The sequence below is a fragment of the Bubalus bubalis genome, chromosome 22 (genome assembly GCF_019923935.1).
Source record: "Bubalus bubalis isolate 160015118507 breed Murrah chromosome 22, NDDB_SH_1, whole genome shotgun sequence".
NCBI classification, from domain to species: domain Eukaryota; kingdom Metazoa; phylum Chordata; class Mammalia; order Artiodactyla; family Bovidae; genus Bubalus; species Bubalus bubalis.
In genome coordinates, this window is record NC_059178.1 from 27,509,910 (window position 1) to 27,530,480 (window position 20,571).

Here is a 20,571-nt window from a genome sequence, read left to right on the forward strand (position 1 = left end):
ATGAGGCAAATGCCTAAACTATAGACAGATGGGGCACTGGGCCAAAGAGTGTCCAAACCATGACAAGTCTCCTAAAACGGCTTGCTATAAATGCTATCAACTGGGACACTGGGAGGCACGCTGCCCTTGGGACCCAAGAGCCTCAAGGTCAAGCACCAAGCCTTCCCTCACGATGGTTCAACAGGACTGAAGCGGCCTGCTCCAGCCAGCCCATTGATCACAGATAACCATCATGGGGCTGGAGCCAAGGGTGCAACTGGATGTGGCAGGTAGGCCTGAGAATTTCTTGGTTGACACAGGGGCTACCTACTCTGTCCTAACCTCCTACTCTGGAGCCTTCTCCTCCCAAACCTGTACCATTTGGGGAGCTACAGAAAAAACAGTTACAAAAAGATTCACCTGAGCACTTTGTTGCTGGGATGAACAAATATTTTCCCATGAGTTTCTAGTGGTCCCTGACTGTCCTCCTCCCTTATTGGGAAGAAATCTCTCCCTGCCTTCGAAACCTTGCAGCTATTGCAGTCCTGATAGACGATGCTTTAAAACTCTCTTTTGAGGGCAAACTAACTATTTTTACCAGCCACCAAGTGAAACAACTCCTAAATGGGAGAGGCCAGTTGCAAGCCAGGCTTCAGCAGTACGTGAACCGTGAACTTCCAGATGTTCAAGCTCATTTTAGAAAAGGCAGAGGAAGCAGAGATCAAATTGCCAACATCCACTGGATCATCGAACAAGCAAGAGAGTTCCAGAAAAACATCTATTTCTGCTTTATTGACTATGCCAAAGCCTTTGGCTGGGTGGATCACAGTAAACTGTGGAAAATTCTTCAAGAGATGGGAATACCAGGCCACCTGACCTGCCTCTTGAGGAACCTATATGCAGGTCAGGAAGCAACAGTTAGAACTGGACATGGAACAACAGACTGGTTCCAAATAGGAAAAGGAGTACGTCAAGGCTGTATATTGTCACCCTGCTTATTTAACTTATATGCAGAGTACATCATGAGAAACGCTGGGCTGGAAGAAGCACAAGCTGGAATCAAGATTGCCGGGAGAAATATCAATAACCTCAGATATGCAGATGACATCATCCTTATGGTAGAAAGTGAAGAGGAACTAAAAAGCCTCTTGATGAAAGTGAAAGAGGAGAGTGAAAAAGCTGGCTTAAAGCTCAACATTCAGAAAATGAAGATCATGGCATCTGGTCCCATCACTTCATGGGAAATAGATGGGGGAACAGTGGAAACAGTGTCAGACTTTATTTTTTGGGCTCCAAAATCACTGCAGATGGTGATTGCAGCCATGAAATTAGAAGACGCTTACTCCTTGGAAGGGAAGTTATGACCAACCTAGATAGCATATTCAAAAGCAGAGACATTACTTTGCCAACAACGGTCCATCTAGTCAAGGCTCTGGTTTTTCCAGTGGTCATGTATGGATGTGAGAGTTGGACTGTGAAGAAGGCTGAGCGCCAAAGAATTGATGCTTTTGAACTGTGGTGTTGGAGAAGACTCTTGAGAGTCCCTTGGACTGCAAGGAGATCCAACCAGTCCATCCTAAAGGAGATCAGTCCTGGGTGTTCATTGGAAGGGCTGATGCTGAAGCTGAAACTCCAGTACTTTGGCCACCTCATGAGAAGAGCTGACTCATTGGAAAAGACTCTGATGCTAGGAGGGATTGGGGGCAGGAGGAGAAGGGGATGACAGAGGATGAGATGGCTGGATGGCATCACCGACTCAATGGACATGAGTTTGAGTGAACTCCGGGAGTTGGTGATGGACAGGGAGGCCTGGCGTGCTGTGATTCATGGGGTCGCAAGGAGTCGGACACAACTGAGCGGCTGAACTGAACTGATCAAAGAATCCTCAGATATCAAGTAGTGCTGATGGAAAATCCAGGCCTCACTGTATCCCCTTGTGAGGTTCTTAACCCAGCCACCCTCCTGCCTACCCCCATGGGCTCTCTTCCCTTTCACTCTTGCCTAGAAACCTTGGACCAATGGACAAAACCCCAAGAGGGATTGTAAGAAGATCCTCTGACCAATCCTGAGGAAATCTGGTACACTGATGGAAGCAGCTTTGTCTTGGATGGAAAAAGAAGAGCTGGATATGCAGTAGTCTCCAATTTTGAGACCATAGAAGCTAAACCTTTGCTACCAGGTACTTCAGCCCAATTAGCTAAGCTCATAGCCCTGGCTCTAGCTTTAGAGCTGGGAGAAAGAAAGAGTAGCCATTTACACTGACTCCAAGTATCCCTTTCTGGTGCTACATGCACATGCTGCTATTTGGAAAGAAAGAGGCCACTTGACCACCTGAGGGTCCCCAATCAAATATGGTGATCAAATCCTTAGACTTGGAGGTAGTCCATCTGCCCACTGAGGTTTCAGTCTCCCACTGTAAAGGACACCAAAAAGGGAGCATGTATGTGGCATGGGGGAACCAAGCAGCTGATCAGGCAGCTAAGAGAGCAGCATTACAGAACAATGACCTAATAGGGGTTGCCACCTTAGTTCCACAGACTAATTTGCCAGAAACTCCTTCATATACTGAAGGTGAGACTCGTAAAGCTATGAGTAAGAGCTTTCAATAAGATCATATGGGGTGGTTCCAAAAGGAGGGACTCTTTTTTCTGCCTTGGAACCTCCAATGGAAGTTGGTTAACTGCTTACATGCCACCACTCATTTAGGGGAAAAGACCCTCCAAAGATTACTAGAAAGGTCCTTCAGAGGAACAGGCCTCCAAATGACTATAGGGCAAGTGGTCTCCTCTTATCCCACTTGCCAATTTAACAACACCCAAGGAGCTCAAAGACCCCAGCTGGCCCAGCCCGTCCAACGACATGGGACTACCCAGGAGAGGACTGGCAGATGGACTTCACCTAGATGCCAGTTCCTCCAGAGTATAAATACCTATTAGTCATGATAGATACATCCACAGGATAAATTGAAGGCTTTCCCACCCAGGCTGAGAGGGCTGAGGAAGTGATAAAAAACCTGCTCCATGAAATCATTCCGAGATTTGGTCTGCTCAGGTCATCACAAAGTGACAATGGGACATCATTTACTTCTAAGGTCACCCAAAGTGTCTCTAAAGCCCTGGGCATTACTTATTATCTCCATTGTACCTGGAGCCCTCAGTCTTCAGGAAAAGTAGAAAGAGCCAACCAATTCTTAAGATAACCCAGGAGACTTCCCTGGGATGGAAGGGAGCTTCCATACCAGTAGCTCTCTTCCGCACCCATACTGCCCCTAAGGAATAGGTTGGTCTTGGTCCTTATGAGATGCTATATGGGAGACCTTTTGTTTATGTCAATGACCTCTTCCTAGATCCAGAGGCTCAGACTCCCCAGTCTTATACCATGACCATTGGTCAATTCCAACAGGATATACACTTGTGGGGTATGAACCAGGACCCAAAAGATTCTAACAAGTCACCACTATATGCTCCAGGGACTCAAGTCCTAATTAAAGTCTTGAAAGATGAGTCCCCAAAGGCTCAACTCCAGCCCACATAGAAGGGCCCCTACCCTGTAATACTTTCTACCCCTACAGCAGTCAAAGTACCAGGACATGACTCCTACTCACAAGTCAAGCTGTGGAAGAAAACAGAAGAGGGCACTCAATACACCTGTGAGCCCCCGGAGATCTCAGATACCTATTCAGGACTGCAAATGAGTGCCATTCTAATGAACACCCCCAAAATCTAGTTTCTGGGGATAAGATTTCTCAGGACAGCTCTAAAGAGCCAATGGCTTGGCAGGGGTTGTACTCCAAAACAGACAGGAGATAGATCTGATCCCTGAATAAGAAGGCACTTGAGACATCCTGGCAATGGGAATGTGGAGTTGACTAATGCCCCTACTAGTCCTTATTATGCCATACTGATGCTGCTTATGATTGCTCCATGTATTATCAATTGTCTAGATAGCACATTCGAAAGCAGAGACATTACTTTGCCAACTAAGGTCCGTCTAGTCAAGGCTATGGTTTTTCCTGTGGTCATGTATGGATGTGAGAGTTGGACTGTGAAGAAGGCTGAGCACCAAAGAATTGATGCTTTTGAACTGTGGTGTTGGAGAAGACTCTTGAGAGTCCCTTGGACTGCAAGGAGATCCAACCAGTCCATTCTGAAGGAGATCAGCCCTGGAATTTCTTTGGAAGGAATGATGCTAAAGCTGAAACTCCAGTACTTTGGCCACCTCATGCGAAGAGTTGACTCATTGGAAAATACTGATGCTGGGAGGGATTGGGGGCAGGAGGAGAAGGGGACGACAGAGGATGAGATGGCTGGATGGCATCACTGACTCGATGGACGTGAGTCTGAATGAACTCCGGGAGTTGGTGATGGATAGGGAGGCCTGGCGTGCTGTGATTCATGGGGTCGCAAAGAGTCAGACATGACTGAGCGACTGAACTAAACTGAATCCATTTTGTCTCGGCCCAGGTCAACAAGCTACAGCATGCAGTGCCAGTTCAACATGGATATATAAAACTACTGCTGACCATGGAAAATATCACTGACTGTTAGATGGACACCGCTATAAGGACTCTGAGGCCTGAGACTAGAAAAAGGGGGAGGCCCAACGCCCCTCGCCATCCCAGTTCAGCAGGAAGTAGCCAGAAAGACCTCGATGCCCCTATTCCCAAAGAATTGGGCCTCCCATCTCTTGAGGGGAGAATATTAGGTAGTTAGAATAGAAAAAAGCACTCCAGAATGGCGGTGGCTAAAAGACAAGGAAAGGAAAAGCCTGTGAAAAATAGAAGAAAGGAAAGTCCAAGGACGGGATCGAGGCCCTCAGGTAGAACAAACAGCACTCCTGGCTAGCCCAATTACATAGGGCAGGCCCAAGGGGAGGAAAAAACATATAAAAAGAGGAGCCAAAAGGCCGGGGTCTCTCTCCCACGCGTGCATGCTCTCTCTCTCTCTTCTCTTCGTGTCTTTTGGGTCCGCATGCCCTCACGCCTCAAGGATGTATTTTCCTTTATCTAAATAAAACTGTGCTGTAACACTATCTGAGAGCTGTGATGTGCCAAGGGCTTTAACGTCCATCACTTCAAATTTTTGTTGTGATGAGACAAAACCGAGGAAATTACACTCCCTTAACAGATCAAATCTCCCAGCATTCTGAAACTCAGCATACCCAGAGCCTTTCTGGCCTCATCTGCCTGGCTCCAGCCCTTCCCTAGGCTCCCGTGATGACTGTGTCCCATCCTCCTCTGGCCGCTGGCTTTCCATTTCCTGCCAGTTCCTGTCATTCTTCCTACCACCCCAAAAGGGAGAATTCAGTTCTGGAAGTTCTGTCATAGGCCTGCATCTGTTCATTCTCTGGTCCACATCCAGTTCTGGAGGTCCCGTTTACCTTCACAGCTTCACCAAATACCTCTCATCGTTCAGTCACTCAGTAGTGTCCAACTCTTTCTGACCCCATGGACTGCAGCACGCCAGGCTTCCCTGTCTTTCACTATCTCCTGGAGTTTGCTCAAATTCATGTGCATTGAGTCGGTGAAGCTATCTAACCATCTAATCCTCTTCCGCCCCCTTCTCCTGTTGCCTTTGGCTCCAACTAAACCTGAATCTCCAGGCTCTTCCTTCTTCCTGAGCTCCAGATGCAGATTCTTAAGTTCTAGAAGTAAAGTACTATCTGTACTTCAAACTCAAAATGCCCCAAAGCAAACCCTTTTATCTCTTCATGAAAATTACTAATGCTTCCCCTAACTTCCCATTTTCCTATGAATGACGTCTGCATTTTCTTAGTTAAAACTAGGTGACATTGCCTTCTTCCTTTCCCTTAATCCACAGTCAATACACTTCCAAGTCCTATAGCGTCTTCCTCTCCAGAATCTTTGCAGGACACACAGGCAAGCCCTTCTTTCTACTCAAGTAAAGACCTGGTATGTTAGATTCTCTCAGAAGGCCCCTGGGACAAAGGTGAGTGGTTCATTTGAAGGTATAGCAGCGAGTGGGAGCAGGGGAGTGGTGAGTAAGTCAGGAATGGTAGGAAGCAATCAGGAATGTTAGCCAGCAGTTTGTGGCTGTGCATGACTGGGACTCAGTCCCACTGGGGACTTTGGGAAACTGTTGAACAAAGCTCAAAGTTATCTCAACCGAGTGGCAAGGGAGCTGGGTTATTGATCCACCAGTTGGTTTCATGGAGAAGGAAACAGCAACCCACTCCAGTATTCTTGCCTGGGAAATCTCATGGGCAGAGGAGCCTGGCGGGCTCCAGTCCATGGGGTCGCAAAGAAGCGGACACGATTTAGCGACTAAGCGCACAGTTAACTTCACCACTGCTGGAGGCATCCTGGAGATTAACCCCCTGGCACCCGGTCTGCCCTCAGTACAGGCTCAGCAGCCTTCTGTGGCGCGAGGAGGCCCTCCCCATGACCCCTGTTGGAGATGCGAGTGCCTGCGGTGGGAAGCCATCAGGTAGGCTAGATGGGAATGGTACGTGTCAAGAGGAAAAAGTCGTGGGAGGGGTGTGGCACCAGCTTTCTCAGCTCCCAGGCCTTTGTACCTTTCGCTTGGACCATGAGGTGATACCCTCTGACATGGTTAACTCCCAGTCTTTCCTAATAACCATCCATAATCACACATCCCACTCACTGCGAGATTAATCTTCCTAGAGAACATTTCCAGCTCTAATCAGGACAGAGTTTCTGATTAAAACGCTCCATTAGCTTTCCATTGCCGACTGAATTAAATACGAAGTCCCCTGTTGAGGCCCTTCCTAATATGCCCATCACCTTTCCAGCCCTGTGCTTCACTGTTCCTCCATCTGTATGGATTCTGGCCCATGGACCCTGCCCCTCTCTCGTCTGCTAAGTTTCTCAATGCCCTTGCCACCTGTGTAAACTTCTGCCACATGGCCTGCAAGGTCAGCTCTGCCTGTTGAAATCATGCCTTGAACTAATTCAATAAACATCAGATAAAAGGTCAGACTTGGCCCCTGTTATCCCAAGGAACTCACAGCCTTTCCCAATTCTATCCCGACTTGTCCTGGCCAGCCTGCTCCCAGCCCTTGTGATATATGTGAGGCTCTCTCTCTTACTATGGCTCGTCTCCATCTCGGACAGTCATTAAACACTTGTCAGATTACATGGAAACACACAGGATGGAAAGTGAGATGACCTGGTAACTTCAGACATGCAAAACTATGTAGTTATATCACACAACCTCTCGCTACCTGACGGGGCTCCAACAGGAAACATCGTATGCTTTCTTCATAGGACTTCACTCCCACTAAAGAAAAAATTCATCTAGGACACACAGCGAAGACATTTATGGGGGGTAATACATCAAATTGGCAGAAATTTTCTTCAGATTTGAAGATATAAATTTATAGCATCTTTTTAATTAAGTTAACTGGAGGATGATTACTTTACAATGTTGTGTTGGTTTCTGCCATACATCAACATAAATATACACATTTTGAACCTCCCTTTTGAACCTCCCTCCCACCTCCTACCCCATACCAACCCTTTAGGTTGTCACAGAGCATCGAATTTGAGCCCCAAGCTTCATGCAGCAAATTTCCACAGGCTATCTATTTTACATATGATGATGTATATGTTTCAGTGCTACTCTCTCAATCTGCCTCACTCTCCTTTCTCTGCTGTGTCTGCAAGTCAGCTCTTTCTGTCTCTGTCTCTTTCACTGCCCTGCAAACAGGTTCATCAGTACCATCTTTCTAGATTACACATATATGTGTTAATAAATGATATTAACATCTTTTTAGATAAAGCATGTTAGTTAATTCTCTTCTTCCCAACCCAGGGATTGAACCCAGGTCTCCTGCATTACAGGCAGGCTCTTTACCATCTGAGCCACCAGGGAAGCCCCAGTTGCTGGGGGCTACTATTAATATTATTACTAGCAACTATCATATTGCAGTAATCCTTGCCTTATTTCATGCTTCCAGAACAGAGGTAAAGTAAGCCACATCTAATCACTAAAAGAAGGAAGAATGACCTGGCAGGATTCAATTGAGCGATGAACTCCTTTTATAGTAAAAAGAGGATGAGAAAGGTATTCTCCAAAAACGCAGAAAAATCTAAAGGAGAGATAATCTTCAAGCAGACATTGGACATAAGTATTTTTACAAGTTAGAATAATTTGATGATAATTACAAACCAAGATTATGCAACTACGATCAGAGAGAAACAATAGTAATTTCTTAAATGGCTATTAGAGTTAATTTTCTTTTTTTTTTTTAACACCAAAACATTTCATATTGGGATATAGCCGATTAACAATGTTGGGATAGTTTCAGGTGAACAGGAAAGGGACTCAGCCATACGTAAACAGGTACCCATTCTCCTTCAAACCCCCTCCCATCCATGCCAGCACATAACACTCAGCAGAGTTCCATATGCTATACAATAGGATTTTGTTAGTTACCCATTTTAAATAAAGCAGTGTGTACATGACTGTCAGAAGTTAGTTTTTAAAAAAAGCTTTGATGAGAATAATGTAGTAAAATTAATTATAAATTATTTATACATAATAGATCAGAAAAGAATAAAGCATATATTTTATATTTATCTATGAATGATATCTAATTTACCCATAACTTCCAAAAAGTAGACACAGTGATTTCTCCTTATCCCGAAAGAGAATTTTCTTGTCCTGATTTAGAAGTCATTTGTTTTATAAAATGCAAATTTCATTTAAAAAATGTGGGGAGTATAGAAAAAATTAAAATTCACCCTGTTAATCGGATAGCCTGACTCTCCCTTGCTATTCTGGGAGCAGATTAATTTGTTAATCTGAAGAAAAAGCCATAACCCGGGACCTTTCAATGCCTGCCACATATCCTACACTGAACCAGGCCAGCTCATAAACAGTTCAGTTTTCTGCCCAGAAAAAAATAAAACTGGAAAAGGTACACAAATATCTTTTTTTAAATCACTTACATTTCACATTTACTCTAATGTCTTGGTAAACATCAAGAGCTTAAGATATTTCATTTTACAGTCTTCTTCTTACTAGCATTTAAAGGTCTGTACTTAATTATTTGATATGATGATGCTTGAATAAACTCTGTGAAATCTTGTGTGGATGTAGGCTACCCCAAAAGGGATAATCCATTTATAATAGGACTAACTATGCTTCTGTCAACTACAAATTGGCACTTACCAAGAGCACTGCCAACGACTGAACAACAAAGGCATTTGCCAGCTGCCTCTACGGAGACTGAGCCCCATGCTGCTATAGCTGTTGACCTGCAACAACCCCTGAGGGACGTCAGGGGAGTGAGGCACTCTGGGCTGCAGGGAATCTGGTGGACTTTAGATAGTTGTATGTTTTTAGGAACAGATTTTTATGATCTCAATCCTTGCATCTCCTCATATCTAGAGAAGCACTAAATCCCTTCATGGTGACATCAGATCCTCATGACTAACAAAAAACCTTTTGTAAAATGAGTGCTTCATGGTATTGAACTCCCCCTTCACCAAAACCTTATATATTGACTTTCCCCCACTAGCCGCTTTGGAGCAGTCTCTCAGAGCTATCTGGGATGCAGCTTCCCGGGCTGCAGTCCTCATTTTGCCACAAATAAAACTTAACTCACAACTCTAAAGTTGCACATCTTTTTTTGTTGACACTTCTTAACTGCTCTCCACGTTTTTGTTGTTGTGTTGTTTTCTTTTCACTCAACCTACTCCCAGTCCAGTACTTAGTGAGCTGCCCAAATCATTCTTAGGAAAACTGACCCTATTTCTGGAAGCTGAGTTTGTTAAATAAGGAGTCAGAGAAAACAAATGTATGTGCATCTCTAAGCAAAACCAGCTCTACAGTGAATAATCATTTCACGTCCATGGATAGACATACAAAACCACCAGGTAGCCAAACATGCCTGAGAATTTAATTATTTAAAATAACCAACCACAAAACAAAGGGCCCCAGGAAATATCCTGGCCAACTCTGAGGCCAAGATAGCCTGTATGCCGTGTTCCTGCTAACATTCTGGATGGCTATCACACATGCTTACGCAGTCATGCTGCAAAGCGACTCTGATAAATGAGCACAGTTTGTTAGTGGCTTAGAGCAGGTCAGCCACACAGACAGGAGTTCTCAGATCAGGATCCTGAGAAACCTGGCACTTCCCACCACCTCACAGTGATTTTCAGCTGGACCTACAGAAAGAGGGCGTTAGGACAAAAACAGACCCGGGGACTCCACCCCAGGTCAAATGAATCAGAATCTTTGGAGGATGGTATTCAGAGATCAGAGATTTTTCGAAGTTTTTTCAGAGGATCCTACTGTGCAGCCAGGGCCGAGAAGGAACTGCTCAAAGGGACTAAAGAACCAGGGTGAGAGCTGAGCCAAGAAAGGAGGAGGCTGCAGTGACAAGAATGACAAAGCCTACCTAGAGTGACTGGGGAAGAGGAACGTCTAGTTCTACAGGGATTGCCTGCAGCGCACGGAGAAGTACTGCTAAACAGCTCACAGCAAAACCCCTGGCGGCTCAGACGGTCAAGAATTCACCTGCAATGCAAGAGACCCGGGTTCTATCAGAAAGAACCCTGGAAGGAAATGGCAACCCACTCCAGTATTTTTGCCTGGAGAATCCCATGGACAGAGGAGCCTGGCCAGCTACAGTCCGTGGGGGTCACAAAGAGTCGAACACAACTGACTAACACGGCACAAAGAAACCGTTCAATAAATGGTAGCTGGTTATCACATCATTGTTGCTCCTAAAATTATAACTGTTATTCCTTAAAGATATACCATTCCTAAAATTCTTTTTTAAACTTATTTTTAATTGGATGATAATTGCTTTACAACGTTGTATTGGTTTCTGCCGTACAACAACATGAATCAGCCATAAGTATACATATATCCCCTCCCTCTGGAACCTTCCTCCCACCCCACCCCCACATCCCACTCCTCTTAGCTGTTGCTCAGTAGCTAAGTCGTATCTGACTCCTTGCAGCCCCATGGACTGCAGCATGTCGGGTTCCTCTGTCCATAGGATTTCCCACCCCTCTAGGTTGCCACAGTCCTGCAGTCCATGGCATGCTACAGGCCATGGGGTCGCAAAGAGTAGGGCACTACTTAAAGACTGAACAACAGATTGTCACAGAGCGCCCTGTGTTATACAGCAACTTCCCTCTAGATAGTTCACTGAAAATTGTTTAAATATAGAGAAGTGTACAATCTTTTGCACACCCACCAAGAGTTGATATTAGTGAGTGATATCACCTCATAACATTGATAATACTGAGATATTACAAGATATTACTGAACTGCACCTATCAGTGCTAGAAGAAAATTCTAAAGGATTCAACACACTCATATCCACACCTGACTGATGACCTTCAGGGGTTGTTGTGATAGGTAGCAGAAGAGGCTATCTGGGAAAGCATTTAGGAAAGAGCAAACGTGGGTGGCACACAATGGCTGGGTATGGGAAAGGCGGTGCCTGAAGGTGAGAGTCTGAACTGTGCCCTGGCCTGCCATGCACTGTATGTTCCTCCTCCAGCAAGTCCTTTATCCCTTGTGAATTTCCTAAATCCCTCCCTACCCCATTAACTTCCAAGGTGGAAAAGCTCAGCAGGGAACAAGAGCATATTTCTCTAGATCTGAGTCCTTAATTAACCATCCAAAGCACTGGAGATTGAGGCAAGATCCCTCTCTTCGAAAACCTTCTTTATCTCAACCCCCAGCTTTTCAGCCTGACTTGACCAAAAGCCAGAGCTGAAATGTTAAGACACTGGACAGTCGGAGTTCCTGCCCTAAGACCATTAATCAGCTTTATGACCTCAGGCCTGTCAGCCCACTTCTCCAGAGGTGTCCTCATTTATTAAATGAGGGTTTTTTCGTGTTTTGTTTTGTTTTGTTTTTTTGGATTAGAGGATCCCTGAAGCAGAGCTACTTAAAGTGCCAGGCCAGGGTGAGATAAGGGGCTGATGTCAGAATGTAAACCAGTGTGCTGCTTCTCTCACCCAGACAGTGTTTCTATGAGAAAGAAAAAACAATCAGCTCACCTCCGCAGAGTGCTTGGAGCTGAAGTTGGCTTACATTCTCTCATCCTGTTAGCAATGGTGTCCGATAGTTTGAAAACTGGAAGTTGGCCCAGAGACCATGTTTGGAGTAGCATGGTTTTAAAGCATTTTCTGGGTTTCCCTGGTGTTTCAGACGGTAAAGAATCCGCCTGCAACCCGGGAGACCTGGGTTGGGAAGATCTCCTGGAGGAGGGCATGGCAACCCACTCCAGTATTCTTGCCTGGAAAATCCCCACGGACAGAGGAGCCTGGCAGGTTGAAGTCCATGAGGTCGCAAAGAGTCAGACATGGCTGAATGACTTTCACTCGAAGTATTTAAAAGTATTTTCTGGCTTCTGCTCCACTGTTGACCCTCCCCCGAACCCACTGAACCAGCTCTAACTTGAACTGGAAAGTACTTGAAGGAGGCTTTTCTTTTCTTTTTTTAATATTTATTTGTTTTTATTTGCTTATTTGGCCATGTCAGGTCTTAATTGCAGCACGTAGGATCTAGTTCCCTGACCAGGGATGGAACCCAGGCTCCCTGCAATAGGAAAACAGAGTCTTAACCAATGGACCACCAGGGAAGTCCTAAGCCTTTTCTTTTTAAGAACTTTATGAGGCGTGGTTCACTTAGCATACAATTCACCCATTTAAGATGTGGATTTTTAAAGTATATTTAGAATTGTACAACTATCATCAAAGTTTTAGAACATTTTCATCACTCCCCAAAGAAACCCTCCACCATTAGCAGTCACTCCCGCTTCCTCAGCCCAAGGCAGCCACTAATCTACTTTCCATCTCTACAGATTTGTCTATTTGGAATATTTTAGAATTATAAATGAAATCATATAGTATGTGATCTTTTATCTGGCTTTTATCTCTTTCACTAAGCATAATGTTCTCAAGTCTCTTTCATATTGTGGCATGTATCAGTACTTTATTCATTTTTTAATGCTGAATAGTAATCCATGACCTAGCTGTACCACATTTTATTTATCCATTTGTCTGTTGATGGACAACTGTTTCCTTCCATCTTTTGGTTATTATGAATGTATGGGTGTGTGCTTAGTCGTGTCTGACTCTTTGAGACCCCATGGACTGTAGCCCACCAGGAGCCTCTCTCCATGGGATACTCCACGCAAGAATACTGAGTGGGTTGCCATTTCCTCCTCCAAGAGATCTTCCTGACCCAGGGATCAAACCCTCATCTTCTTACATCTCCTGCATTGGCAGATGGATCCTTTACTACTAGTGCCACCTGGGAAGCCTGGTTACTGTGAATAATGCTGCTATAAATATGTGTGTACAAGTTATTGTATGAATAAATATTTTCATTTCTTGCATATATACGTAGGAGCAGCATTGCTGGATCATACAGCAACTCAATTTTTCAGTTTTTGAGAAACTCCCAGAATATGTTCCAAAGTGGCTAAGAGGGTTTTCTGGTTGGGTTTAGGGACATAGAAATCTGCATAACCCTATAAATAAAAGGAGAGGGAGTGTAACCTTTAACAAACTCAGGTTTCACTGAGTTCTTTGTAAATCATCATTCCTAAACTAAGCTGGGAACATGACAGTTCCCAAAGTAATCACTAATATGAGGAAGTTTGTGTATAACTTGGCTTCCTGGATTCCTTGAAAACCAACCTGCAGAAAATTGAGAAAAGGCACTGTCCACCTTGAGGATGCCTGCAGGGATATCTGAGGATTAGTCTACTAAGACTGGGACTCTCTGTCTTCCACACCTCAGAGGCCCAGAGAGGGAAAAGTGCAGGCTTCTCATTTCCCAGCAAGCAAGGCTTCTGGCTTTCTCTCAATCTTGCAAAGACTAATTAGAAATAAGGACAATATGGTGCTGGAAGATTTCTACTTTCTTATTCTGCTTTGCAGGGGCCATAACCACCCCTATAAATTCTAAGTATATCACCAACTTATTTCAGCAAATCTTTTCCTCTTGCTTTTCTTCCACCCTTAAGAGAATGGCTTACCCTAAATTCTATGTCACCTTCGCTAGCTCTCTTGGATTAATTTCAGTTCGAGTCAGTTCCTCTCCCTGTTTGATCTTTGCTGATTCATCTCTTGTTCTTTATTACGACTATCCTAAAGTCTTACTTACTCTGGGTCTAGGCTATATTCAGTCGTTTCTGGAACAGGGAAGGTATAAATACTCATAGAGTACCTCTAGTCTGAAACAGTCATTGTTCATAGCTCTAAGGCAGAAAGAAGAAAGGCTCTCAAGAGCTCTCAATATCAAAGCCAGCTCTAACAATCAATATTGGCAATTCATTTTTGTGATCCATTTGGGTACAAATATATATTAAATTATATTTCATTTTTTGTTATTGATCAGTCATTAAGTCATGTCCCACTCTTTTTGATCCCATGGACTGTAGCACGCCAGGCTTCCCTGTCCTTCACTATCTCTCAGAATTTGCTCAAACTCACGTCCATTGAGTCAGTGATGCCATCCAATCATCTCATCCTTTGTTGCCCCCTTCTCCTCTTGCCCTCAATTTGTCCCAACATCAGGGTATTTTCCAATAAGTCGGCTCTTCTCATCAAGTGGCCAAAGTATTGGAGCTTCAGTTTCAGCATCAGCCTTTCCAATTCAGGGTTGATTTCCTTTAGGATTGACTGGTTCGATCTCCTTGCTGTCCAAGGGACTCTCAAGAGTCTTCTTCAGCACCACAGTTCAAAAGCATCAATTCTTCAGTGCTCAGCCTTCTTTATGGTCCAACTCTCACATCCATACATGACTACTGGAAAAACCATAGCTTTGACTATATGAACTTTATCGGCAAAGTGATATCTCTGCTTTTTAATACACTATCTAGGCTTGTTATAGCTTTTCTTCCAAGGAGAAAGCATCTTTTAATTTCATGGCTGCAGTCACCATCTGCAGTGATTTTGGAACCCAAGAAAATAAAATCTGTCACTGCTTCCACTTTTTCCCTTTCTATTTGCCATGAAGTAATGGGACTGGATGCCATGATCTTAGTCATTACGTTTAAGTCATTTGATATCCTATTCTTTTTAAAGTTAGATCGAATTAGCGTTTAGGACACAGGTATTTGCTCTGGGTATCAGTTCATCAGAATTCAACCAAGGCACTGTAAAAGACGCCAGAGACCAAGCTTCTCTTATCCTCCTGCTTAGAACTCAATGAGTTCTTTAGAAGTAAAAAAAAAAAAAAAATTATCTAATTACTATCCCTTTGTAAAATCTCCCGAAGTATTCTTGTGGAGATTTTTTTTTTAATCTATGCAAATTTATGGGGCTTTGCCAGTGGTTCAGAGGTAAAGAATCTGTCTGCAATGCAGGAGACTCAGGTTTGATCCCTGGGTTGGGCAGATCCCCTGGAGGAAATGGCAACCCACTACAGTATTCTTGCCAGGAAAATCCCAGGGACAAAGGAACCTGGCAGGCAGAGTCGAACATGACTAAGCACGTAGGTGCAAATTTATGGCTCAAAGTTACTGGGTTGCTGCCTTCTTTCAAAGTAAATTTCCAATTAAATGTAAATGCTCAGGCAGAAGTTTTCCCAAGCTTCCTCCTATTCATCTTTTTTTCTCCTCCTTCCTGTTTGTCATGTTCTAAGAATCTATCTTTTGCTAGACCAACAGTTCCTAAGCACTCTCATCCACTCCTGACCTCCTGGTTCCACTGTATACCCATAATCCATGATGCCTTTCTCCAGTCTGTATGTCTCTTCTGACAGCCAGTCTAGTACATCTGAGTGTTTACGAGAAATTTCCACCTGGATGACATCAAAGCATCCCCAACATCTAAAACTGAACTTGTTATTTTGATAACACCCAAATCTTGTAAATTCTCCTATATTTCCTATTTCGGCAAATATTACCCTTCACCATATTAGCCTTTTACAATTCAGCAAAACTAGACATGCTGACTGAGAAGGCAATGGCACCCCACTCCAGTACTCTTGCCTGGAAAATACCATGGACGGAGGAGCCTGGTGGGCTGCAGTCCATGGGGTCGCTAAGAGTCGAACACAACTGAGCGATTTCACTTTCACTTTTATGCATTGGAGAAGGAAATGGCAACCCACTCCAGTATTCTTGCCTGGAGAATCCCAGGGACTGGGGAGCCTGGTAGGCTGCAGTCTATGGGGTCGCATAGAGTCAGACACGACTGAATCGACTTAGCAGCAGCAGCAGCAGCAGCAGCAGCAGCAGCAGACATGCTGACGTTGACTCCCTTCTCTCCACTTCCCACAATACAATGAATACTATTCTTTCTGCCCCAGAAAACCCCATCATTTCTGTTCTCTTCCCCGACCTCTACATTCACACTCTGGATTGTTGTTGTTTGGTTGCTCAGACCAGGTAGGCTAACCGTGTGCTTATGTTATTGATGTTTGTTGTTTGGTGTCCAACTCTTTGTGACCTCATGGACTATAGCCCACCAGGCTCCTCTGTCCATGAGATTTCTCAGGAAAGAGTACTGGAGTGGGTTGCCATTCCCTTCTCCAGGGGATCTTCCTAACCCAAGAATCGAACCTGCATCTCCTGCACTGGCAGGCAGATTCTTTACCACTGAGCCACCAGGGAAGCCCCTCACACTCTGAATAGATCTTTAGTAATTGCCAAACCTCCAAGCCTCCTTCCCCTCCATCACTTTTCTGCTGCAGTTTTCTTTCTAAAACATGACTAAGTTATTTTATATGTCAATTATACATCCATAAAAGAGACTTTAGAAAGAGTTAATGGTTCAACGCTAGGTTCCTTGGGGTTCTACACATGACTCTTCAAAATCTGGCCCTCCCTTTCTGAGAGAATTCCTAGCACTTCTTGAGCAATAAGAAGGAGCACAGCACAAACGTCAAGAACATAAGCACACAGTCAGCCTACCTGGTCTGAATCCTGGCTCTGAATTTCTTGGTGAGGGCACATTCTTAGCCTGCTTGTGCCTCATTTTCTTCATCTAGAAAATGGGGATCATGGTGGCTACGCTCACATAAATCACAGGGTTGTTTCTATTGCTGAACATCAATAGGAAAAGACATAACTGATATATTCGAAGGACCCAATAAACATTAGAGAAAATGATCACCATCGTTATCCCTCCACGAATAAGGACTTGCTGTCTACGCTCTTTAACATCTCGTTCTTTATGCTGAGAAAGCTTCTCTCTCCCCTCTGCTGGTTCAATACCATAACCTTTAAGATCCAGCTCAAACCCACCTCCAATGTTCTGTTCTCCCACCTCCCCCGGGAGTTAGTTACTCCTTCCCTCTAATCTCTGCAGCCGTAAGACACCTTTTTGTGGTCACAATTAGCACCGTACTGTGTATATTTTTATATATCTCTTGCAACTTATGTACCCTCTCTTGCAACTCAAGTTTCCTAAGAAAGGGTTAGGACTGTGTGTAATAATGTGTGCATTCTTCACTATGGCCTTGTACAGGTACCTGATTTAATAGGCATACAACACAGCTTTGCTGAACAAACAGATCATTTGTTCTCATTTTATGGGACCAAATGGCCTTTACTTTTCAGCATGTTATTTTCTTGAGAGGCTAAGACCATGCCTTTCCCAGCTTTGTGTCCTGGAAGCATCTGGAAGGACACACAGCAGACAGGAGCTGCTCAGAAATGACTGGCTTGGTCCAGAGCCAGTGACACATTCAAATCTTTCCTCTTAGAGTACCTGCAAACCCACCTATGAGATTCCTACAGGGCTGCACCAAATAAGGAAAGTGGACTCTTCACCTTCACAAGGAACTGGAGTAAGACCAAAAACACTTTATAACTTTAGTTTTTGTAATCAGGTTGATCTTGATCCCCTCCAGGATTTATCAAGCAAAGTGCAAGAGCTCTTTTCTCCCCCCAAATTCTCATAATGTACCAACATAGTGACATGATCGTAAATTTTTATTTCCAGCATGACTTAATTATTGATAGTCTTAATATCATTCTCTATCAATGATTCAAAAAAATAGTTCTTTCTATTCTGATAGAATTGCCTTTGACCTGTTGAAGTGGTGAGGGACTAACAGTTGAAAAGCTTCAAGAAAATTTCAGTGAGTGTAATATTTCTCATTCCGACTCAGATAGTGATGATTTTTCAAGAGATGCAACAAATTCTATCCTAGCAAAAGCTTAGGGGTTAGAAACGGGGGAAAAAAACTGATTTAAAATAATATCTCCTCTATGTAAACTTTGGCACGCAAATAAGCATATAACATGCAGTCAATCTGTTTCACAATAACAGTAAATTTCTTAAGTAAATCAAGTATTATTCTATTGGTTAATTTTTTTTTGGCACTAGTTAATTTTTAAAGAAAATGTGTTTTTCATTAAAAATGATGTTGATAAATATTTGTTGACGCTAACCTACAGTAAGTATAAAAAGTTGAGTTACAAAATAAAGCCTTATTTAAAAAAATAGAAATATGTAACATTTTAAAATTTAAATATAAGATCTGGATGAACACAGACTAAGAGGATTCCCCTGGTTGTGTAATTATGGGTTTTACAAGTTTCCTTTTTATCCCCTTACCCGTATTTTTCCACAATGAACTTGTATTATTGATATAATAAGTTATCTTAAATCAAAAAGAGTATCTTTTTGTTATAAAACTGGATTTCTTTAAAAATTAAGCTGCTGTCATTTTAAATTTACTTACCAGGAGATTCTCCCCCGCCACTCCTCTGTTGTTAAAAACCACATATCTAAAAACCAAGAAAATAATTTTTGTTATTTTTATGCATGATCTTGACAATATAATATTAAAATCCTCTTCTTGGGCCTGTATTAGAGCATTAAAAGGTTCTTAGAAATCTGTTCCAAAGAAACAAGGATGTTTGATAATGTCATTAAATGCACTAAAATACATTTCTAGTTCTCTAAAGTCAACATATGGATTCAAACCAGAAAACTATATATCAAAGTGGTATTAAATTTTCCTACCAAAAGCAGAATCTTTGCAACTTCTTCCTATGTTGATGTGTAGTCCTCCAACAAATAATAAATTCAGAATAAAACAATTCTGAATACAAGTCAAACTTAAATGTTTTTGCTTCAAATTAAAAAATGTCTTCTAACTATTCTATTTATAACATGAAAATGTTAGTCACTCAGTCATGTCTGACTCTTTGTGACCACATGGACTGTAGCCCGCCAGGCTCCTCTGTCCATGGGATTCTCCAGGCAAGAATACTGGAGTGGGTTGCCAATTCCTCCTCCAGGGGATCTTCCTGACCCAGGGATTGAACCCACATCTCCTGCATTGAAGGCAGATTCTTTACCATCTGATCCACCAGGGAATGAGCATCTATTCCTATCCTGAGAAATAGCTCTTGCACCCTCAAAGCTCAGCAAATAGACAGACTGGAATTTTACCTGCGGTGAAAACATCATGCAGGTAGAATTGCGAGGGACACGGCACCTGAGCTGGAAGGCTGGGTCCCCACTATGCTACTGCTTGCTGTTCGGCTGACCTGGGGGAGGAAAGAATAGCTCTGTGTCCTACAATCCTGTTTGCCTGTCCTGGGTCAGCGGTCATAAGTGAAGGGCTTTAGAGTAGCACAGGCTGACAGTAACTATACAAAGACCATTAGCTAATTAGTAGCAATGGTAGTTGCAACATCACGCTACCTTTACGCAGTCATTCTGCACTGACAAACTTTCCATCAACCATAACCCCACATATGTATTTTTGCCATCTTCACACAAAATCCTGACGTGTCTGCATGGGTTCTCTTTGGCTTAGTGAATCTATATTCATGTCAATTAAAATTCATTTTCTTTTTGTCTATCTACTTAACTAATCAATCAAGATTATTTAAGGTTCTAATTTAACCCTCCATCCCTTTTGTCTATTTAAAGCATTTACTATCTTTGTTTTCATGATGTATTTAACACAAAAGAAATAAATACAAAAAGCCTATAATTAAGAATATATAGAACAATTTTGTATGTGCTCTAATTGTTTCTTTCAAGGTACTGTTGATCAACGTATGGGTTCTAGCACCAATGAATTGAATATTCACTAATAAATACTCATGACTTGGATGGACTCAGGGGGTTTAGATTTTACTTCAGGATGTTTTTGCAAAGGAATTCTTTCTCGCATCTGAAAGGTTATATAGACAGCTTTATTAAGCCCTACTGAAAGAAGAGGCCCTACTAAAAGGCCCTACTAACAGAGTTTTGCCAAGAAAACCCACTGGTCATAGCAAATACCCTCCTCCAACAACACAAGAGAAGACTCTACACATGGACATCACCAGATGGTCAATATCAAAATCAGATTGATTATATTCTTTGTAGCCAAAGATGGAGAAGCTGTATACGGTCAGCAAAAGCAAGACTAGAAGCTGACTGTGGCTCAGATCATGAACTCCTTATTGCCAAATTCAGACTTAAATTGAAGAAAGTAGGGAAAACCACTAAACCATTCAGATATGACCTAAATCAAATCCCTTTATGACTATACAGAGGAAGTGACAAATAGATTCAGGGGATTCGATCTGATAGAGTGCCTGAAGAACTATGGACGTAGGTTCGTGACATTGTACAGGAAGCAGTGATTAAGACCATCCCCAAGAAAAAGAAAT

At 43.0% G+C, this 20,571-nt stretch overlaps 1 protein-coding gene across 2 annotated transcripts in view; it reads right to left on the minus strand.

Moving 5' to 3' along the window:
- The window catches only part of ABHD3 (abhydrolase domain containing 3, phospholipase), a 59,171-nt gene that overhangs the window by 18,661 nt on the left and 19,939 nt on the right, over positions 1-20,571 (minus strand). For both annotated transcript variants that reach the window (XM_006079191.4, XM_025273738.3), the window contains exon 4: positions 18,639-18,684. In XM_006079191.4, coding sequence (XP_006079253.1) covers positions 18,639-18,684 — 46 coding nt within the window. The remainder of the gene's footprint in view (positions 1-18,638; positions 18,685-20,571) is intronic.